The sequence below is a fragment of the Tiliqua scincoides genome, chromosome 8 (genome assembly GCF_035046505.1).
Source record: "Tiliqua scincoides isolate rTilSci1 chromosome 8, rTilSci1.hap2, whole genome shotgun sequence".
NCBI lineage: Eukaryota > Metazoa > Chordata > Lepidosauria > Squamata > Scincidae > Tiliqua > Tiliqua scincoides.
Genome location: NC_089828.1, coordinates 33507457 through 33530881, shown reverse-complemented (window position 1 = coordinate 33530881; position 23425 = coordinate 33507457). Strand labels below are relative to the sequence as shown.

At 45.5% G+C, this 23425-nt stretch overlaps 1 protein-coding gene across 1 annotated transcript; it reads left to right on the top strand.

Moving 5' to 3' along the window:
* Positions 1-21821, top strand: SCAMP4 (secretory carrier membrane protein 4). The gene is made up of 8 exons (XM_066636287.1): positions 1-82; positions 3313-3382; positions 8811-8865; positions 9966-10094; positions 11041-11197; positions 13268-13369; positions 16888-17005; positions 18045-21821. The coding sequence occupies exons 3-8, from the start codon at positions 8859-8861 to the stop codon at positions 18201-18203; spliced, it is 672 nt and encodes a 223-aa protein (XP_066492384.1). The 5' UTR covers positions 1-82; positions 3313-3382; positions 8811-8858; the 3' UTR covers positions 18204-21821.
* Positions 21822-23425: the final 1604 nt, after the last annotated feature.

Below are 23425 nucleotides of genomic sequence, written 5' to 3'. Positions count from 1 at the left end.
CTTCGAAGGGAGAGCAAAGGGTAGCTATCAGCTGCGGCGGTCGCAACAGATGTCGGGAGTGGCGGTGGCGGCCGCGGGCGAGGTAAATGGGGAGGGGGAGTGGCGGGGAGCACGGGGCAAAGTCTCCCCCACCTGGGCTCCAGCTGGGGCGCGCCGCTGATTGGCTGGCAACCGAGGGAAAGGCTTGCACAAGGAGGCTTTGCATGCTCAGTGCCCGCGGGGCTGCGGAGAGAGTGGGAGTGGGTTTGGTCCTCAGTGAGGCTGGAGTTAGTGTCTTGCTACTTATTTGACACAGGCTTGTATGAGGCTTGCAGGAGCAGTCTGTGCAAAGGGAGGCTTTGCATGCTCAGTGCATGTGTAGAAGGGGCTGTGCAGACAGGAGGGCACTTCTGAGGCTGGTGAGGGGGGGGGGCTTGGTACTCAGTGAGGCTGAGTCTTGTTACTTGTTTGACACAGGCATGCATGAGTAACCGAATAAGGAAATTAAGGCTGATAGGCCCTTTCCTGCCACCCCCAATAAGCTTTGGGCCCCATATCAGGCAGCCCTGTGGTTGGAAGACTGCCCTCCTTGACATGTGCAAGTGTTCACTTCTGCCCAAGGGGTTGGGGGGTCAAAACACTTTGATACTGTGGTTCCCAAACTCGCACCCACTCTTTTAAAGGACACTCTATCACAGTGATTTTCAAGCGAATGGTTCACAAGTGTGCTGCTGGAGTTTAGGGGAATGTCATGTATTAATAGGGCCATTAGGGGATGTGATCCTTGTGCCAGCAACATGGTGTGCCTTCTCAGTTGTCAAAAAACTGATGGTGTGTCCTGACAATTTTAATACCTTGTCAGTGTGTCCTGAGATGAAAAAGGTTGACACTCACTGCTCTGTTGGGAGCCACCTAGGTTTATGAGACTTAAAAATAAAATCTCTTTCTAGATTTTTTTAGAAGTAATAATAACTAGGCAAAAGACCCTCAAACATTTATTTCCCTATACTTGTACTTCTTGCAAACTGCAGGAGCTGAGTTCTTTGCAAGGTACTTAGCAGCTGCTGTAATTGATTTTTGAAAAGTTTCAGGGCTTGAGGAAGTTAGTTATCTGATCTTACCATCACACTTTGGAGATCCATCAAAAATCAATTCATGACCCACCAGTGGGCCCTGACCCATAGTTTGGGAACCAGTGCTTTAATGTGTTTGTGGCCCTGGACAGCACCTTGAATGTGGAAATGGGGATTTTCCCCCAGAAAAAAATCTGGGCTGGGTTGTTAGATGACCCCAAATCTCATGGGTACTCTCCAGGAGATGGCTCCTTTTGAGATACTGTATCTGCCCAGTGCAGGAGATACCCTCCTGTGTGATTTGGAGGGTACCCCAAAACTTTTTAGGGGGTGTAAAATCATGTTCTCATGTTTCCTGTTCTCAAGCATTGCTTTGGGACCTCTTGTGTGACAATCCCTGTGAGGAAATTGAAATCTTGTGTATGCTTCTCCAAAGAACAAGCCCCATTGAGGTATCCTGCCTTTAAGCATGGAAACTCCCTTTAGTTATCTTAACTAATAGCCGTTGCTATACCTCCTCTTTGAATTTGTTGAATCTCCTGTTAAAGCCACCTAATTGGAAAGCATTGCCACATCTTGGAGTAGTCAGGTCCATAAATACCCTGCCCAAAGATATTTGTTTTCCCTCCTGTCCTGCAAGGTCTTGAGAGGCCTTCTGGACCTTTAAGAGGAAGACAGAACTGGGAAAAGCCCACCAGCTGTGGCTTTTCTTGCTACTGAAGCTCTATGAGAAAAGAAACTGTCTTTGAAGAAATTATTTACATGCTCCTAAAAATGCAAGAAGCTCTCTGCCCTGCACCTGCAGGTCTTGACTCTGCCCACATTCACCTTGTGAAATGCATCCTTTCTACCCAATGAAACTTGACTGAATGGATGACATATTATGGAGCTTTCTCTTAAAAAGTAACTAAATCTGTGTTTGGCACAAGTAAACACTTGTGCCCTTGTTGTGTCGTTGCCAGGCACGGTTTTGCTGTGATGATCTGTGCAGCTGTGAGGGGTTGTGTTAATGCATCTGTTCCTTAGCTCTATGTTTCCATGCTTAATGTGTTTCTCTGAGAAGTTCTCACAATTTTAGCATTTGGCTGAGATCTCCTGTGCCTCCCAAATTAACCCCATTTTCTAGCCATCCCAGTGCTGCTATTTCTTCATCTGGGCCCTGTGACATCTTTTTTCAAAATCATTTATTTTTAAAATACATGCTTCTCCTTCCTAAATAAAAATCAAGGCAGCTAACAAGCAAAAAATTTAAAAGCAAACCATCCATAAAACCAAAATACAGCACAATCCATAGTAAACTTGGCCACTGTTTGCATAAAGTAAACTTTATACAATGATAAAAGCAGCAATAGTCTATTATAATACCACATAAAATAGGGAATCTAGGACTCATGACAGCAGCATAACATACAATATCCCTGTTGTTAAGTGAAGTCAAGCGAACTTCAGCCCAATCTATTGCCTTTGTGTAAACAGACACTAGCTGGCTGCTCCGACTACTGGAGATAGATTGCCTCTTCTTTGCATTACGAGCATCTTTGTTGTGTAAACAAACACTGCTGCAGGCTATGGGAGACCTGACTGCATCATTAAGAGCCTCTTTATTTTCTTGACCACTGTTGTATATGCAGTCCATCATTAAGCAGAAGGTAGTTAAGCGGCACACACCTGTATGACATTACATAGAATGCACAACATACGCTTCAAGAATTTTTTCTCTGTATCCCAACTCTATGAAAAAAACTCTATTGGTAGAGATATTTGAAAACAGTGTTGTTTATTTTATTCAGAAGTAAGGTCACTGTGTTCAGTAAGAGGCTTACTCACTGGAAACACACTTGTATCTATTGGAGACAAAAAAGATTATATTACATTTCCCTTCCCTCTGCAAGTGTGGGTATATGCCAATACAGTATTCTGTGCCAACCTCAAAACCTGATTAAAAGATGGGGGGGGGGATTACCTGGTTAATGCAGAAGGAAGTTTCTTACCTGAGATGATATCCAAGCATGTGAACAAAGAAACGAGCCCAAATGCTGGTATGATGAGTGTTGCATCCATGATTCAAAAACTTGTATCTAGTTTTTAATGACTGACATATAGAAAGGAAAACATTATATTAACTATTAAATGCATTACAGTGTGTTAGGAATAGTTCTTCATGTCTTGCTAGTTAAATAAAACAATATGATAACTTTTTGAATTTTGTGTTCAAGACTCTCTCTCTCTCTCTCTCTCTCTCTCTCATGGTTTGTCTCAGATCCTCTGGTGTTTACAATCCTAGCAAACCATCTTGGACAGGAGCACAGAAAGACCTTTTCTTCATAGAGGTAAGTCATACCAATGATCTCCCAAACACAGTTTCATACAGAATCATCATGTAAGTTCCTTATACTAGTATACCTGAGCTTTCCATCAACTTCCCTCAAATGTCACGAACAGTGGAAAGTTCAGAAATCGTGAACCAGCAGTGCTTGCAAATCACTTTGTCAACTCGTTCAACAAGATCATTTGTCACCACAGTTGCAGGAGAACACCAAGTATGCTGTAGGGAGCATACACGAAACTGTGACTAAGAAGCTGGGCTATCACAAGTCTTGTGCAAGGTGGGTGCTCAAAAACCTTTCGGACATTCAAAGAGCAGCGAATGGGGTGCGTGATGTTCTTAGAGGGCATTCAAAAGCTTGTACCTTGCTACAAGAAGTGCCTTAATTTGGCTGGTGATTACATTAAGAAGTGGTGTTGAATAGTAAGTAACTTTTGTGCATAATTATTTACCTTCATTCTTGTTTTTTATCAGCCTACTGGAGGTTAATTTCTGAATAGCCCATAACATTTTTCCTCCTTTGAAAAATGAGGGGAGGGAGGAACCAGCCCAGGTTCTGAAGGAGCCATTCACACTGCTTCTAGAGGTGTGGAAGGCTCTAATGGAGCTTTTTTGTGTCACTGGAAGGCGCCCAGGAGGCGAGCAATACTTTGCAGTTGAAGTGGAGTGCTCCTTTGGAGCTTGAAGCAGCGCATGCCTGTTTACAAGTCATGGTAGGTATGTGCAAGGTAGAGGCAGTGATTGCCTCTGATTACCAGATGCAGAGGAGAGCACCAGGACATAGGTTGTGTCTGTTGTCTAGTGTGCTCCCTGAAGCATTTGGTGAGCCACTGTGTGGTATAGGAAGCTGAACTAGATGGGCCTTTGGCCTGATCCAGTGGGGCTGCTCTTACGTTCTCCTCTGTAATCAGAGGAGATGCATGCTGCTTCTGGCCAGGGCAGCTCCCCGGCTAAGCCACCCTCCCCTCCTTTCTTTAAAAGGAAGGAGAGGAGGTTGGCCCTCAGAAATGGTTGGGAACCATGCCTTGAGTGGCTACAGGAGTGCAGCCACTCTAGGCACAGTTCCCAGCTGATCTGAGGGCCAACCTCCTCTCCTCCCGTTTAAGGAAGGCAGAGAGGGCAGCTCTCAAATAGTGCAGAACTGTGCTAACAGTTTTCTTTTCTTCCCCTGTACTGCAGTAGGCCTGTTTAGAATTTTTAAAATATTGAAACCAGCATCTCATTGCATCTAACATACACTTGGGACTTCTGACTTTTTATTATTAGCATAATAGAAATCTAGTAGCCAATAACAAATTCAGTTTAATTAAATTAGATTCCAAGAGGAGCTGGAATCCATGTAAGACACAATGTATTGTTTCCTGCATGTTTCTCCCTTCCTGCCCCCTTTGCCTGGAGCCCTTATCCTGTACATCAGGGGTGCTCAGTACGTGGATCGCGATCTACCGGTCGATCGCGAGGCAAAATGAGTCGATTGCAGGCTTCTCTCCTGTCCACGCATCCCTGGGAGTGAGCCCCGTTGACTCTACTGGGGCTGGCTTACCTTTCCCCTGTTTTTGCACTGGTATGTATGGAGTTCTGCCCCCCCCCAACTTCCATCTGTTGGTTCTGTGTGCAAGGGGTTTTGCACTGGTCTTGCTGTGATGTCTATATAGAGATCTTCCCCACACCTTTCCCCTGTTTTTGCACTGGTCTGTATAGAGATCTGCTCCCCCCCCCCACTTGTATTGGAATCGAGGAAGATCTGGTGAGTAGGTAGATGTGGTGTCAGCAGTGGCCCCTTTAAAGGTAAGGCCTGGGCATCCAGCAGAGTGTGCTGCACAGCTGCAGCCACTTGAAGGCAATAGGGCCCTCAGGGATATAAGAGCACCTGAGGCAGGAAGGGCTCCACTTATTTATGTGAGTCAGCCTTTTCCTACATGAAGATCATTAAGTCCAAGTACAGTTCCACCATGCCTGATGAACATTTGGAAGTGTGCTTGAGGCTGGCTGTCAGCAGCTACTGTCCGGACTGTGCATCCTTGGCTGATTCACTTCAGTGCAAGTCATCAAAGTAAACTCAAGTAATTACAAAAAATGTTTATAGTTAATTATGTTGTGTTGTGCAATATTGGCTCATTCGGTTATGCAAGGTACACCAACATACATTGTACACATAAATGTTATATGTTATGATGGCGAGAACATTGTAAAAAAACTCTGGTAGATCTCCGGGCCTTGCTGGGTTTCAAAGTAGCTCTCGAGCCAAGAAAGTGTGAGCACCCCTGCTGTACATGGTGGTACAGGTTGGGCTTTCCTTATCAGAAGTGCTTGGGACCAGAAACATTTTGGATAAAGGATTTTTCCATATTTTTGAATTCTTTGATATACATAATGAGAGATGTTGGGGTTTCATATCCCTTATATGCATAGCCTGAAGGTAATTTTATACCATATTTTTAATAATTTTGTGCATGAAACAAGGTTTTGCAATGAAACATATTTTGTGATTTTATTTCTTTAGGCAAAAATGTAAAAAAAAGTCATGTTGGCACTCAATTTCTGTATTTCGGAATACTCCATATTTAGGGATTCTAAATAAGGGATGCCCAACCTATACTTTCCTTCTTCCTACAAATATCTCTCTAAACCTCTTGTTTTATCTCAACTCCAACAGAGCAGACATGGGTATAACTGCACTTGCCCTCACAACTCATCCTCCCTCTCTACTGCTGTATAAGGGCTGTAAGCTTCTTAGTGCAATGGACATGAGTAGTGCTGTATTTTTGTTAGGCCTATCATTCAGTTAAGGAAAGATTAGTTGACTAATTGAATGATAATGGATCAACCTTCTAACCAAGTAAAGAGAACCTATAACTTTTTGGGTTTGTTTTAGATGATGCATGTCTGTGTCATAGCAGGCATCATCTTGTGAAGGGCGAGAGGTAATGCCTCTTCTAAGAGGATGCTTGCCATCTGTAGCTCTTTAAAAGCATTTGCTGTAATATACAAGTACATTCAACAACATTTACTGCTCTGTTAATTGGGGCACCTTTCCAGTTGATCAGAAGCGTCTTTTAGATGTATTAAAACATTACAGTATTTGTATGCTCATTTTATCTAGTTATAAGGGTTAGGGGTCATAAGGACTAGAAAGTCAATGGTGGTGATGGTTTATAATGTACAAATAGCAGCTGAGATTCTGGGAAAACAGAACTCGGTGCCCTGAAGGCCAGTATCGCACACTTCTGCAGCATAAGCACCATTCTGACATCTGCTAAGAGTGCAAGGCTGTGTCACTTCTAGAAAGTATCTCTGGTTTAATCACCATCTATTATGTCTTCCTGTTTCTTGTCAAACTTGACCATTACTAAGAGCAGACACTTCCCTCTCTGTGTTCTTACTAGAGTTAAAAAAATAATAATTTCCTTGAATCTGTACAAAGAGGGCTTTTGTCTGTTTGCTGAAAGGGGAGGTCGTACTGCTTTCGGGAAGCCTGGATAAAATAAGACTGCCTGAACTGACTGGGGAAGAAGGGCTGTATAAACTTAGGGATGGGCAACTGGTGGTCAGAGTCCTCAGGCCAGAGTCCAGTGCAGCCCCCAATACTAATACCCTCCCTTTTTGTCATGCAGCTCAGTTACTTTCACTTGTGCAAACTGAGGCCTGGCACAATGTAGCACTTAGCGTGGGGCTATGAGTGTGGAAATCCTGATTTCAATTTCTGGGTGATCAGCCATGTGCTTTTGGCTTAACCTACCTTGTAGGGTTGTTGTGAGGATCAAGTGGATGCGTAGAAGAATCTGAGCTCTTTAGAGGAATAGCAGAATTAAAGTGTAAGAAATAAAACTTAAAAATGGGCTATAATGGTGGTTGGATGTTGAATGGAGTCCTAGTTGCTTATGTTCTCCTTCCCTTGATCATTAAAGCCAGTCTGTCCAAGAGAGATAATACAGGTATAACCTAATTATTCACGGATTTTTCACCCAGGGTTTTGTCTCAAGGGCCCTTTAAATTAAAGGAAAAAAGGTGCTTAACAATGACCTCATTAATGCAAGAGAGGGCAGCCGGCTAACATCAATCATTCTCTCTCCAGGTACTTAGAACAGCTTCACTCCAAGGCAAGCAAACCCTCCCTTACCCTTGATCATGTAAAAGAATGCTAAATGGCAGTGATTATCACCTCCTCCATTCTTTCCTTCATGCTATAGAGCCTGGTGAATAGAGAGATTACCTGGTGAAGAGAGGGATTGCTGCCTCTCAGTGAAGCCTTTCTAAGTGCTTGGAGGGTGATCTATGGATTATCTGCCTAATGACTCCGTCATATCACAGAAGTCAGCAAGGCTGTTTTTAAATCACTTAGCAAAGGAACTTTGTTTTTTAAATGGATTGACTTTATGCAATTTTTGCCATCAACGCGAGTTCTGGGAAAGGAAGCCTCGCGAATAACGAGACTCAACCTGTATTTTTTTTGTAATGCCCTTTTCCTGTCTTTGTGCGTATTTCTCCCCACTTCATGTAAAATAGATGCCAGAAACAGAGCTTATGTCCTAACATCCCTTGACAAGATGGCAGCTTAACTTCTCCACTCATTTGTGAAGCTTGTTGAATGGCTTTTGGCCAGGCCCCATCTCTCATCCTAATCTATTTCTCATGGTGATGAATAAGATATAATACTGGGGGACTGGGGCCCCTCAAGAACAAAAAGGCCAAATGGTAGGCCAAGCAGGCCAACCAAAGAGGCCTTCTTCTTCGTTTGTGGAGGTAATTGAGATTTCCAGCTGTTTGTGGGGATGGAGATTCAGCACCCTACCCTGCCAGTATTCCTGGCCTTCCCCCTAACAAATTCAACTAGAACAAGCAGGCCTCATTGCCCACCATATAAGCAGTGAGTCAGCAACCTTCTTCCACATAAGGGCTGGACTTCAGGTTCGACAATGGTAAGAATGAATGTGCAACCCTCCTGATCAGGCCAAAGAGCTAAGGAAAAAAGAGATGGGCATGGCAGAGAGAGACACATGCCCAAACAGAGAATGACGCTCAAAGGAAGCAGATCAAGAGCAGAAGCTTCCACTGTAAGCCTTACAGAGACAGAATTACAAACTTGAATTCTTTTTTAGAATGAAAGGCCAAGTAGGTATATCTTTTTGGGACTATGATCCAGATGATTTTGGGTGGTGGGCTGAATCCGGCCCATGGGCCAAAGTTTGAATACCCCTGAACTAAGCCAAGCCTGTTGATGGCTTGTGAGGTGGAGGGCAAACAGTTTTGGAGGAGAGAGAGAGATCATTATGCTGTCTGAAATTGAAAAGACTTTGCTGTTCCATCTAGGAATATCTGGATTTTAGTTTAAAGAAAGAACAAGGTCATTTCCTCTAGATTGCATTGTATGGTTTCAGTCATGGTTGAAAGCTCACTGGAAAGGTTATAATGTTTCTTTTAATCTCTTATAGGTCCATCTTTGTGACATAAGCACCCCTTAAGCGACGCCTTCAGAAAGAATGGCAGGTAAACAAATCAGTTTGATGCTTTTGGCCTGCTGAGCTAAAATTGGCTTATTCCAGGGCTTTTCAGATACCCCAGCATGACCTGTTTCCCCTTAAGGGGTGGGGTAGCCAGGAGGCAGGGAGGAGGCAATGGCATGATCCCCAGGATCGCGCCTCTCAGGGAGGCTGCAGGGACTTGGGTGTACTTACCAGAGCCTCCTGCAGCCTTCCCGGAGTCTGGGGAACCCTGTGCGGCTGTCCGCAGGGCTCCTTGAAGCGTCACAAGTGAAAGTGGAGCAATTGTGCTCTGTTTCCACTAAACTGGAAGTGGAATGTGATCACTCCACTTTCACTTTTGAAGCTTCACAAGTTGCTTACTGCCCCTGCAAGGACTTACTGTGGCTTTCAAACTCCCTGGGAATTTGAAAACCACAGGCTTACTCTGTTATGTGCATATACATGCCATCCATTGAGGGCTGGTTATTGCACCTATTGTGCTCTGCCTGTTATGAATGTGACTGTGTAGAGTTGCAATTTGCAGTAGAAGGAATGCCTGTTTGCAGTATGACTTATGCCTAGTAGTAGGAATGCAGAGCAGTAGTGGGACTGAAGATAGGAATTGGTGTTAGTAGTACTACTCGTAGGAATGACTAGTGGTACTAAGTAGTAGAATTGCTAGTGTTGATACTAGAAGTAGGAATTGATATTATTAGTACTGCTATTTACTACTTAGTAGTGGTATTTTCAATTTGAATCCTGCTTTTTAATGTAAAAAACTAGTACTGTGAGTAACTTACAATAAAGTATCTAACAACCTATTAGCACATTTTAAACATCCCAAACCGCACAATTAGAAAATCGACAACTAAAATGATTAAAATGGCAGTATGAAACTGGGCTTATCTTAGAATCAGTAGATTATTTAAGTGGGAAACACTTGGAGTCGAGTTTTCAAAGTATATAAAAAAGACAGATGAAGAGGTACTTTCCCTGAGTGGGCATTCCATAGCTTCTGGGCCACTGTTGAAAAGGCCCCTCCTCACTTTGCTTGTCGAGTCTGTAACAAGGAGGAAGCAGGAGCCGCTGCGTGTTTCTGTGATCCAATTATTCCTCTCTTTACAGAGAAAGTGAACAACTTTCCCCCACTCCCCAAATTCATCCCTTTGAAGCCATGCTTCTACCAGAACTTCTCCGATGAAATTCCCATTGAGCACCAGGCACTGGTGAAAAGGATCTATCGCTTGTGGATGTGTAAGTTCTCTAAGCACAGAAGCTAAGCTGGCAGTGGGGTGATGGTTGGGTGGGGGAGAAAGAGAGAGAGTGGAAATGAAATGCATGTACTTATTTCTATGTTGCCTCTAAAAGTTTTTGGAATAGCTCTCCAAAATTTCAACTAAGGACCAAAATCATAAAACCATTGAAGTGTTGGTGCAGTCGGACTTCTCTTGATCTTGCCCAGCAGGGTGGTTCTTAATGGGCTAATAATTTAGAAGATCTTAGTTGTGATAGCAAAAACAAAGCTTCTGTGTATAGAAGTAGTCTGTAGAGGCAGTCTGAGTGCATGCAAGTTGTTAGGGAACAAATGGGAAGGATTGGTGCCTTCATATTCTGCTTTGTGAACTCCAAGAAGCATCTGGCTGGCCTCTGTTGGAAACAGAATGCTGGACTAGTTGGACCCCTAGTCTGGTCTAGCTTGGTGGGTCTTAAGTGTTTTAATTTTTAGAAAAAAATTCATATAGGTTAGGTGCCTTAACAGCTATTGGTTGTGATACCTCAGTTTAACCTCCATGTGCAAAATGCAATCTACCTCTCAGCATCAGTTGTTGGGGACAACCAAGAGTGGAAAGCTATTGCCCTCATACATTGCTTATGAGCTTCCCAGCAGCACCTGGCCAACCACTGTTGGAAACAGGATAGTGGGCTAGGTGGACCTTGCGATTGATCCAAGGAGGTGATATGTCTACTCTGATCAGAGAGGCAGAAATCAAACGTGATACCATCCACATAGAAACCACACACTCCATCCTTGAGAGAGCCCCACATCCAGCAGTGGACTCCTGAAGGTGGACCTTTCTCTGCAGTTTGGTTCAGAGGTTTCATTTATCATTGTGGATTATAACCACAGATAGACCTCTTGTCTGTGAATTGTCAAGCTAGACCATATTCATTGCCTTAACCTCCTTCTCTTTGCTTACAGTTTACTGCATCACTTTGGGTGTTAATCTCATTGCTTGCCTGGCCTGGTGGATCGGTAAGGGATATGGTGTGAATTTTGGCTTGGCTATTCTCTGGTTGATACTTTTCAGCCCGTGCAGCTACATCTGCTGGTTCCGACCAGTCTACAAAGCCTTTCGGTAAGCTGGCATAAGATTTTGGCGTGGTGGTGGTGGTGGTGGTAATGTTTTTGTCCTCTGAAATTCTACACATCAGAAGCCTGATCTGCACATGTTGGGGAGGGGTGGTAGAATCCTGATGCAGTACAGTGGCTCTACCACATCAGGTTGCAGGTAGGATAGGAAAAGTTGAGGTCCTCTGGGTCTACATCCAATACTCCATTCTGTCTTTTTGTGTTTGGGGCATTGTGGAAGCTTATAGAATGGTGCATGGAGTGGAGAAGCTGAAGAGGCACTTCTCTCTTCCTTTTAGAACTTGGGGTGGAATGGGAGGCATTCAACAAAACTGAGATTGAGGGGTCGGAGATATGTAATTTTAATAGACCTGTACCCGAGGCTTTTTGTGGCAGATTGATAAATGGAACTTCCATCTTGAGACGTAGTCTACCTTTGAATATCAGATGTTGGAGACAAACTGGGGATGTGTGTGAATCAGATGCTTTTGACCACTGCTAGAAATGGGATGTTGGATCAGGGGGACTTCCTGTCAAATCCATCAGGATTCTTTTCAAATTCCAATCAGAAACTGAACCCTGTGGAAGTGTCAAACCTACCCTCTACCCGTATATCCATAGACTTGCATTTTACTTTTGTCTGTCTGTCGTTGTGTCCAAACACCACAGAAACATGATCAGGATTCTCCTTGCCAGTCTTGCTGCCTCCTTCCATGTAGCATGGTCCTGCTCAATACGAGTATATCTGAGTAGGCCTCAAAGCCCTGCTGACGCGGCTTCAGGGAGCTATTTTCCATGCTAATCCTCCTCCCAGAGCCGGATTATTGCAGGCTCATCCCTTTAGCCAAAGAGCGTGTGGGCTGACGCCAGAAAGCCAGCAACTAGGGGCCAGGGAGGAAAGCTGAAGAACCGCCCTGTTCCCGGCAAAGGTCTCCATCCCCAGGAAAATGGCACTGTGTATGCCTGGCCAATTTGGCCTGGTTGTGATTGGGGGATAGTGCTGTGAAGAGGCCTGATAATCTCAATCTTCTGATTGAGTTTAAAGCACTCCTTCTTCTAAGTTTAAAGTTGGAAATATCTTTGCCCTTGCAGAAAGTCAGTATATCTTGGTGTAAGAATGGTGTACTCCTGGAGTAGCACCCCCGCACACACACATGAGTGTTCTTGTGTGAGTTTCTCATTTAGGTCTCTGTGCCAGATTGGGACAGATCGTCTGTGGAGGGGTAGCTCCTTATGCATAGATAGTAATTGGTCCAATCATGCCTCTGGCAGAGACATGACCAAGAGTAGCCCATCCACAAGACCAACTGAAGTGGCTGCCTTGGGCAGCAGATTGGCAGGGGGCACCCACCTCTGTCTGCCCACTTGTCTCTAGTGGCCCTTCTTCTCCCACTCCCTGTGTTGGAAAAGGAGGAGGGGAACGAAGAGCCTGCTTCAAAAAGTTCATGACTCTCCTATCCTTCAGACTTCTTTCTTTCTGCCCCCACTTCTTCCTTTTCCAAGCTAGGTAATGGGAGGAGCAGAAGCTGGCATATCACCAGGTAAGAGAGAGCAGCACTTGGTGCATTGCTTTGGGTGTTGATTGTCTTAGGCTTGCCCTGGACATGGCAGAGAAATCTGCTTGCTCTGAAGGTGGACTGTAAGGGAAAGAACTCAGAACAGTAACTGGAAGGAGAGCAACATGAAGCTTCCTCTGTAGGTGGGTAGTACATTGCTTTGGAAGGAGGTGAGCCCAGGGCCTTGATTTCTAGAGATGCAAGGGGGAAAGTCTTCTCTGATGGCAGGGTAACTCTGCATTGGGAGTGATTGCCGAAATGGAGCATTCACCCTCAAAGTCCTGACTTCACAGTAGCCCTTCAAGAACTGAGAGTAGGCCCTAGGGCACCCCCAATGCTGTCCTGTGGCATCACAGGCAGCAATGGACACTCTGGTTTCCATGGAAACTTGGTCACAATTTCTGACTTTTCTTGGACTGAAACTCTTGAAGCTTCCATTGAATCCCAGGGGTTCCCCAGAAGATGCTTAAATGATGGCGGTAGATGCATTTTGTATGGGAATCATTTCTCTCTCTCCCTAGATCAGACAGCTCTTTTAACTTCATGGTATTTTTCTTCGTCTTTGGAGCTCAATTCATATTGACGGTCATCCAAGCAATCGGCTTCACTGGTTGGGGAGCCTGGTAAGGGAAGGGTCTTTGATCTGTGGGATGGGGGACTACCTGCTTTGCACGTTGAAGGTCCCAGATTCATTTCCCAGTATTATCCGTTTAAAGGGTTTGGGGTACAGGATTTCTATCTGCCCGAAACTTTGAGTCCTACTGATCAGCGATAGTACTGGGCAGAAGAGATCAAGGTTCTTTGTTTACGCACTGTCCAATGAACACTTGAGACAACAGATATGGAAGAAAGGGCCACTTTATTGCACATTAACAAGAGGAGCAGAGGCTGAGACCTGCAGTATCCGAGGCAGCGAAAGCCCCTGTGGTGCGGGGAGGGACCTCTGGGCGGTACCAGAAACCTCTGCCCCCAGGCGGGCATGCACCCGACTCCGAGTCGCGCCCCGCCGCAGGGACGGCACGTCTCATCCATGTCTATCCCTTAAGGGGAAGGCAGCCGGACAGCAGAATGCGCCACCTCGAGCCGCTGAGCCTCTGAGGTGTGCCTTGTGATCCCGGCCAGGGCCCCGTCTAAGTCCTCGTGCCGCCAAGCCCCTGAGGACTGAAATAGGGTTCTGCCCTGCCTATGCCGCCTGAAGGTGCATGCCAGAGTCCCATTCACGCCTCCTAACCCGCACCACCTGCCCTCTTAAAGTGACCGATGGCAGCTTGCAAACCGGGGGGTGTAAACCCCTTAGCCCATAACAGTCTGGGGTAGGCGAAAAAACTGCCTGCCCTTTGGCCAATCTTGGCAGGCAGCAAAAAATTCCTACCCGGCCCCAAACGGCGACCAGTTAAACTCAGACTGTCTCTAGGGTGGGCGGGTGGGTATTCCCACGGTGCCCATGTGCACAAGGAGGAAGAGGGCAGGGTCTCGTCCCCTTTTAAAGGACCACCGTAGCTGCCCGACCCTGCCCCCTAGACCTCCCCCCTGGGGGGAGGGACTCTCGTGTCCTGGTCAGACAAAACAAACTCCGACCACCTCCTTAAAGGGGGGCGATCGGGAGACTTGTTATAAGGCAACTTGTTACTCCTTTTTTTAACAAATTTTTTTTCTTTCGGAATTATATGCAAGTATATATTTTGGGGTGATCCCCATGCATTGGAACTATGCATTAATTTGCACATGCAGGGAAAGCGATAGTTCAGAATAAAAGTTGACTTTGTTTTATGATGATGCAGCTGTGTCACAATAAACCTTTTGGAAGAGGCATTCTTTCCCTCTTGCCACTGCGCAGAAGGGTATGCCTCTTCTAAGATGGCAGTTTCAGGAAGCATTTTTTATTTAAATAGTTTTTTAAAGGATATTGAATATCTGCCCTATCAAATGGGAGTGTTTTGGGGCACAATCCTAACTGTGCCTTGGGCCAGCACAAGTCTCTTGCGCAGGGTCACCAACATGCTGTAAAGCACACTTGCACCTCCATGCACGTCAGCTGGGCTGGTGCAGGGATGTGCACCAGCCCAGGGAGGCCACATCCAGCCATCGCACCAATGGGATGCGATAGGTTCTTGCTGGCCAAGCTCGACCAGCAAGGGGTATGTGGGGAGGAGGCAGGGAAAATACATTTCAGGGCAGAGGGAGGGCAGGCAGTGGGCTTGGGTGGGTGATGAGCAGCAGCTGGAGTCTAGCCCTGTTCCCAGGTGGCTTGGAGCAGCACCTGGCTGCTCCATTCTACTTGAATCTGTGCCATCTTACCAGGTGGCACAGACCGAGTAGACTTATTGGGGACTCCGTGTCTCTCCCTGGGGTAAGGGGAATTTTTTCCCCTTGCCTCTGCCAGCCCCAAACTTGCGCTGGAACAGGCAGGCCAGGAGGCCTGTACTGTATCCCATACAAGTTAGGATTCACCCTTCGGACGCAAACCTACCCTGCACTGGAACAGGCAAGCCAAGAGGCTTGTGCTGTATCCAGTGCAGAATAGGGGCCCAAGGTGGCTCAACCAGAGACAGGGGAAAACTTTTCCCCTTACCGCTGGGTAAAGCAAGCTGGCCCCTATGGTTCTCCACAGGCTTGTGCCACCTCCTGAGGTGGCCAAGTCTGAGGAGGGTGGAGCGGCTTGAAGCCACTCCAGTCTCCCTGGGAATGGGGGTTGGGATCCGGCATAACTGCTGGATCCCAGCCTTGCTGCCTGCTTCCCACTTGCCCCCCCTGGAGTCGCCCACTGCCTTCCCTCCCCCCCACCCTCTCCCTTCCCAGGAACGCCTCCCTCCCACCCACCCACCCAGAGCCTTGCATCGGCCCAGCTGGGCCAACACTAGCCAAGCAGAGAGCACCAGCTCAGCTTCCTCCTGAGAAGGCGCAAACGTGCCTTATGGCACATCTGCAACCCTCCTGGGCTGGTGCAAAGGACTTGCACCAGCCCATGGGCGCCTCAGTATTGCGCCCACAGTCAATTAAATGTTGGTTTTTTCTTATCAATTTATTGATTAGATCTTGCTGCTTTGTGTTTGTTTTTATCTTTTCTTTTTTAAGTAAGTCTTCTTTGGTCCTGTGTGTGAATTCTATCAGAGCAGCACATCATGATTCCACAAGCCTCTTTGATAACACATCTCACAAAATTCCTTTACTAGTCTGGAAGTTAGTGTGGCTTCCTCCTTGGCCTTCCGTAACAATAACAATAATAATAGTATTTATATACCGCCTCTCTGGTCATTGGATTACTCCTCTGACTTTATTCAAGGTGGTTCACCTAGGCAGGCAATCTCTAAACTCTCAAGGGGATTTTTACAATAACAGAAAGGTTCTACCTTTCAAGAACCGCAAAACATTTCAGATGGATCTTTCACGGTCTGGTATCACTTCTGGCCCCCAGTTGCCTCCCACAATGGCTGACAAGCAGCTCCTTCATCTCTCACTTGAAGCGAAGTATAATGTTGTTTATTGCTAACACATTTAATGAAACATTGTTTTGCATATTTCCACTTTTTATTTTATCTGTGGAATAAAAGCAGCGCATACATAACTTAGAAAGCTCAAATAACCATGGAATGTGTCTGGGCATAAAGCTCTGCTTCATGTGAATCTCTAAAAGGCTACATTCCAGGTTGTTTTGGTTGGAAGTGTGTAGACAATACCGCTTGGAATCTTATTGGCCAGAGAGGTGGTCAAATATGTGAACTTATCAGGGCCCTAACTAGATGTACAATGAGCAAAACCAGAGTAGATTATACAGAATGGTAAATAAAATTGCAGAATACATTTTTTAATCGTTTTAAAAACACAGGCTTTGAATTGACTGAAAAGGGACTCCATTTAATGGGACAGCCAATATTTTTTTAAAATGTTAATACAAGTGTAATAACCTGCAAAAGGTATGCACTGTCTTAAAGAGGCACCACCCTTTCCTTAGACTCTGCTTGCTGTGACAAATCACATGCATTGCCTAAAATTAAAAATCTTTTTGGAAATATTGTGTTTATCTGCATGCAAATTCAATGGATTGACTCAATTTCATACTTCTTTTAAAAAAAGAAATCATTCATTGGTTTTGTAGAGCTAAAACCCAAATGTTCTTTTCTTTCCCCTCTTGCTCTTTCAGTGGATGGATAGCTGCTGTGACGCATTTCGGAACCAGTGTTGGGGCTGCTGTGATCATGCTCTTCCCAGCAATAATGTTCACGCTGTCAGCTCTAGGGATGTTCGTCTGTCTTCTCAGAGTAAGTGGGGGGTGTTTGGAGCCTAGTGGGTCGACTGCCTTGGCATCATGACTGACCGATAGTGGTTCCCTCTGTAGCCACTTGTTCCACGAACTGCCTGATCTTAATAGACTTCATTTCCCCTCATCTGAAAAATCCCCAAATACTATAGCCTTCCCACACAGACACCAACTGAAACTACTCCTCATACTTTCCTTGCTTACCCCTTGCCCCCATCCCTCTTCCGTTCTCCTGTCTCCCTTGTGTCGGTATCTAGACCGCCCCTTGGGTCTGGCACCAATCTTTGTCCTGTGTGACTAGATGGTGGCTATATAAATAACAGAAGTGCACAGCCCCATGATTATTTTGCCCTTCTCTGCATCTCCAATTCTACAGTCATATTTTTGGAAAGAGGGGTCAAAATTGTCTGTCTGTACTTTTCCAAGTGAGTTGAAGACACTGCTGGTGTGAGGAGGTCCAGTTTCTCTCCCCCTGCTAAATAAAATAGGAGCACCCACTTCAAAAGTGCCTCTTACCCAGTTAGCAGCAGGTCAGGGGTGAGGCCCCCATATACTGTACACAATAAAAGCATTTATGCTACTGTCAGTTTTTTGTGTTCCATTCCTCAACATAAAAAGCTGCCTCCTACTGACCATATTACCAAGCTGATTGGCAGTGTTTCTTCAGGGTGAGGTTTTTCCATCCCTACCTGGAGATCCCAGAGTAGCCACCTGCCAAATGTCAGAAGCTCAGTATTCTACTGAACCTTGACCATCTATGTGGGAAGGAGGTGCTGCACCTTGGGAACCAATGACTATATGAAGCTGCCAGTCAGTGTCAGCCCATTGGTTCAAGAGGTCCAGTTTGCTCTGACAGGTAGCAGCGTATGCAAAGAATGGTTGTCTGGAACCCTGAAGAACCTCTGCCAGTCAGTAGGCAGCAGGCAGAGCAAGGTGGATCAAAGGTCTGACTCTGTACAAGGCAGCTTGCTATGTTCACTAGATCAAGGGTGGAAAGAAAAATAAGTTGACTTTCTCCCTCTTTCCATTTTCTCAATCAGGTCCACCGGCTGTACCGTGGAGGTGGGGGCAGTTTTCAGAAAGCCCAGGACGAGTGGCACAGTGGCCTCTGGAAGGATCCTCCAAGTCGAGAGGCTCAGTATAACAACTTTTCCGGCAACAGCCTCCCTCAGTACCCTACAATCCCTAGCTATCCCTGAATGGCTACTGGACTACCTGACTGGGTTATTTTGGGTTGTACCAAAATGTCTCTCGTTTGAGGTTTGTGTTGGTTTTTTGAGGAAGGAGGAGAGAGAAGAACCTGCGTTCTCACTCTCCTATACGTAGACTTCTACATTTACCCTCCCCCCATTCCCTGCCCCATCTCAAATGTTTTCCTCCTTTCAATGATAGCAGAGGACTGACCTCTGGTATCTTCAGGAATTGGCCACAACGTGGCAATTGGAACTTGACTAGCTGTGTATTGGGGATGGGATCCACATTTTTGCTATCTAGCAGTGGCCTCCTCCACCCTTTCTTGGTTTTGCCAATGAATGTGCATATGGGGGGGTGCCTCACCTGCCAGTTTGTGTAGAACAGTTGTACACTGCCATGTTCCTCCATGGATTCGGGCAGAAGAATTAAATTGTCTTCTCCCACCAACAGCTTTGTGTTTGCACTTATCCCTATTCCTTTTAAAATCTTGCATGCAGCTTTGGCAGTTATGAGAAATCATTGGTCAGCAAGTAATTCATCTTGGAAAATGGCAGGCTGTATGGTCAAATGGATTGTGCCACTTCAGGAGTGGGGTAATTGGGAATCATATGGTTTAGTACTTCTCCCATTTTGAAAATAGCCACTGCCAGTAGAAAGCTAGCACCTCAGGGTTCTAGTTCATGCCTTCCTGAGGTGCTAGTTTCCATGTGCAAGAATGTCTGTTTCATGGGAGGACATTTGTATGTATGATTCAGACACCCCAATAGTCTGGAGTGTCACAATCCAGGAATAGTTGCATTACCACAGGATTTGCTGTTGGGGGGTGTGTGTCTGGTCTTTATTCTCTGACTTCATGTAGCTTGCATGCATTACCGCTGTTGAATGTGTTCTGCTTTAGCAAAATACTGGCAGCTTTTTCCTGTAAGTCTTTTTTTTATTTTGTTGAAGCCTTTGAAATTGTATTGTTGGATGATAGGTGGAGGGTGAATGAGTTGTGTGTTAAATTGTGCTTGCCAGCTAATTTGTCTTGTTGAAATAGAAGTTCTGAGGACATAACCATGCTTTTGGAAGTTGCACCAGTGTTGTACCATGGAGCGTCAAAAAGGTGCCAGCCTCATGTAGGCCTTTGTGCATGTTCTAACACATCTTGCCCCTGGTGGCAGAGGGGGAGGAATGAATTTTTACAAATGCAGGGGCCCCCTTCATCCTACTGTGGGGCCCACTAACCAGTCTGGGCCTACAAGTGTCTGCCATTATTGTCCTGTGCCTTTCTCCAGTGCTTGTGATGGCTGTTGACCTCCTAGATGCTACTGTTCCTCTAGAGAATGCAAGCAATAACTGGAACACGAGTGCTCTTGTTACCAGTCCCTAAGGCAGCCTGCCATGGGGCAGGTTCATCCACCCCACAGCTTGAGCAAAGCTAGCTGAACTTATCCACAAACCTTTAATGGTGATTTGTTCCTTGATATCCACAGCTTGGGGTGGCATCTGTGAGGGTGAGACCAGACTTGGTGGCTTTGCTCCCAGTTTAATATCCCAGGGCAGATTTGCATCTGTTTTAATCCCCAGAGCAGTGCACGTGGAAATCTTTGCTCCAGTGTAGTTGGTGCATTAACACAAAGTTCTAGACCTGAAACTACAGTTGGGGAACGGGGGAAGAGCAAATGCTCATTCCAGAGAAGAAACTCAAGTTTTGTGTTCACTGTGAAATGGACCACCCTGGATGATCAACTCTGTGCTAGAATAAGTGGGGCCTATAATTTCCAGATAGCTCCACTTCTCCCCAGTGTATGACATACTGTAATGCCCTGGCAATCTGTGTCCCAAGAACACAGTTTCAATTTGCAGTTGCAGCCCAGAGCCAGTCGAACATGCTTCTTGCAGGAAATGTTCAGCAGGCTTCACAGTCTCTGGGAGTGACTCGAGAGAAAACAGTAGTGTGGAAACTAGTTTCTGTATCGCAGTGGAGCTGCCCCTATAGCTGCTTGGCTAATGGCAGCAGTAGGGGAGGAAGACTATGTGCAGAACCAATAGGCTTCATGAAATGTGCCTTAATCTCTCCTGCCATACCGCATTTATATATGAAAAAGTGATTTCCTGCCCATCCCCCAATCATGCACAAGGAGCTCCCTGTTCTGAAGACCAGTACTGTATCTTGTAAATATGAATTGAAACTCGGCACACATCCATCTCTCTCTCAAGAAAATATTTTTATGCTATGTTAACAGACGAGCCAAAGGGAAAACCAAATGCTAATGCTCAAGGCCAAATGTCCCGTCAAACTCTTGCTTTTGGAATGGGCCCACTTCTCTCCCCAATGCCCACAAGTCAATTTGTTTACAGGCCTCCTGAGACCTCTCAAGACATTCCAAACTATAGTGACTGGTTTTAGGAGTTAAGATCTGTGCTTTTCTCTCTCTTCTCCCCCTCACCTAAGTTTCCAGAATCCTGCCACTTTTTGAAGCCTGCTCCTAGATGCCATGTTGGTGTGTTGCCAATGTGCTTTGACGTCACTGTTTGCCTTAACTGTAGCTTCTCTGCTTTTTGTTACTACAAGAGCCAGTAGTAAGCTTTTGGGAGTGGAGGGGGCTGTCTGATTTCCCTGGGAATATGGAAGCAGCACACCACTGATCAGGGTATCTGTCATGTCTTGCTGTTTCCTCATCAGCAACAAAGTTGGGCAGAAATTATGACCCAGAACATTTTTGTGGTGGGCATGTTGGGGGGCAGCAGCAAGTTCCTTGTAGTGGCCCCTGCTAAGCCATTTATAAACCCTCCTGAATACATTTGCAATTGCTTTGTACACCGCTCTTAATGTATCTTCATCTCTCCAGTTCCCATCATGGGCTGCTGCTTTAATCATTTTATTTCTGGTGAAGGGAAGGCAGGAAGGGAGATCATTGGGTGGTAACTGCGGGGTCAGTTACCATCTTCTGGGGTGGTTGGATTTAGCTGTTAGAGTGCTAGTTTCTGACTTCTAGTGAAGGCCAACTTTCAAGATTGCCTCTCATATTTTGGGGGACATTAACCCACAAAGGCTGACAAGTCTTTCTACGCCTCTTGGGCTGACTTAAAGGGTAGGCTAAATAACTGGAGTACTGTATGCTGAAAGATTTGACAAAAGTCTTCTTTTTCTGTAGGGCAGGGGTCCTACAGGGAGCATCTCTGGCATACAAGTACAAAATGGGCTCGCCAGTATAGTGGAAAGCACTGTCTGAAGAGCCTGACAGCAATCTGGGTGACTGACCTTAAGCTAATGTCTCTGTTAGGCTTGCTGTGCTTCAAGGGCCCCTGAGAATTGTAGCCTTTGCTGGGAAGACTGTTCCAGGCCTTAGCATCACCACCCCCTCATCATGCCCTGCTTTCAGCATGAGGCATTGCTTTGCAGCCCTCCTCTCAAGAACTGTGTACTCTGACTTGAGCATTGTCTTAATAATACGCTAACAAAAAAATGTAATGTCATGTTTACACTAGATTCCAAAGGAACTGATATGTGGGACACTAATTCTTACTTATTTGACTTCTTATTCTGCGTCATGTTGTGGATTGGATTACATTTTGCATTGCCGATTGCGTTCCTTTTTATGCAGGGTTTTTTCCCCTTTAAAGAAAATAAATGAGGTTTGCCTACTAGACATGGTTTCTTATGTGTATTTAATGTGGTGATTTTATGCCATGCTTAATTGTATGTGTTACTGCAATCCTTAAAACAGCCCATGTGTCTGATTTGCAGTGGAGCAAGGCCCAGTTAGCATCTTGTCTTCACCTGAGCTTGCTAGGTTTGTCTTTGGGTAATTGGTCTCTTCATTCTGTAGTATTCCCATTTTACAGTTGGGTACAGACTGGGGAGGAGTTTCATTTTTCCAAAATGGTTGTTTTAGCTTACTATTTCCCCAAAGTCTCTGGCTCATTTTTCCAACCAATATTCTTGGCTCCAGTTTTCTGGATGACCTATTTATCCTTTCTGTCTAGAGCAGGGGTCTCCAAACTTTTTGGCCAGAGGGCTGCATCAGATACCTAGCATGGCGTTGAGGGCCGGAAAAAAAATTTAAATATAAAATTTAAATAAATAAATTAGAGATGGAGCTTAGATGAGTGAATAAATGAATGCATGGGCTCATTCATTCAGCCTCTCTGGCCCTCAGAACACCCTCCAGGCACAATCAGAGCACAGTTCTGGTCATGTTCAGTTGAGTGTGCCAGAGGCTTTCAGGGGACAAGAGGTTGGCTGCGGGCCAGAAAGAGGCTTGCTGCGGGCCACATCTGGCCCCCAAGCCAGGGCTTGGAGACCCCTGGTCTAGAATATGGGTCTCCAAGCCCCAGTCTGGGGGTCAGAGGCGGCCCATTGCCAGCCTCTATCCAACTCTATGAGAGCCTCTGGTCCACTTGACCAAACACAACCGGAGCAGCCTCCCCGGCACTCAGAATGCCTTGTAACGGCCTAAAAACATCACTTCCTGGTTTTCCCAAAAAACCAGAAATAATGTTTTGTGCCCTCTAAAGGCCTTAGAAGTCTTTCTGATGGTTGGGGAGGCCTCCCCAGCCCACAGTACACTCTCTAGAGTTTTCTTGTGATGTGCTGGTTGAGGTATTTACTCCTGTATATTTAAGTAAGCTGCTTGAGAGGTGGGGGAATGGGGGTCTATTTGAGTGTGTGCTTTATTTCTGTGGTATGTTTTGGTGCTTGGAAAAATCCTGGAAATTTGAGCCAATTTGAGTTCTATCTCTAATGTATTTCAACTTTATATTTAAAAATTTTTTCAGCCTTCACCACCATGCCAGATAGTTGATGCAGCCCTCTGGCCGAAAAGTTTGGAGACCCCCTGGTCTAGAGCTGAACTGAAACTAACAAAGCAACTATGTTGCAACGCAATCTTTATAATTTAACACAAATACAAGATGAAGAAAATGAGTGCCTTACCACTTCTTTGAACAAAAATGGGACTTCTAAGGTGAACGGGCACAGATTTGCATCTTGGGCTTCCTTAATGTAGTTTCCAAACTGGGTGTGGGGATGTGCTCCAGTGTAATGGAAGAACTCGTAGTATACAAATTGATTTTTAAAATTTTTTTTAAAGTAATTGAGTAAACATGGATAGGATTGTTCTGTGTGCTTTTTCTGAAACAAACTGTTGCTCTTACAGTGGTGTCACTAGGGTTTGTCACCTGGCGGCCAGCGTGTCACCCCTATGATGGACCTCCTCCCATGCAGTGGGTCGGGCAACAC

What these genes read in the sequence shown, in the direction of transcription:
- SCAMP4 (XM_066636287.1), top strand. An exon ending in GATCTATCGCTTGTGGATGT is followed by an intron (nt 10,095 to 11,040) that starts GTAAGTTCTCTA and finishes CTTTGCTTACAG; the next exon opens with TTTACTGCATCACTTTGGGT. An exon ending in TTCACTGGTTGGGGAGCCTG is followed by an intron (nt 13,370 to 16,887) that starts GTAAGGGAAGGG and finishes TTGCTCTTTCAG; the next exon opens with TGGATGGATAGCTGCTGTGA.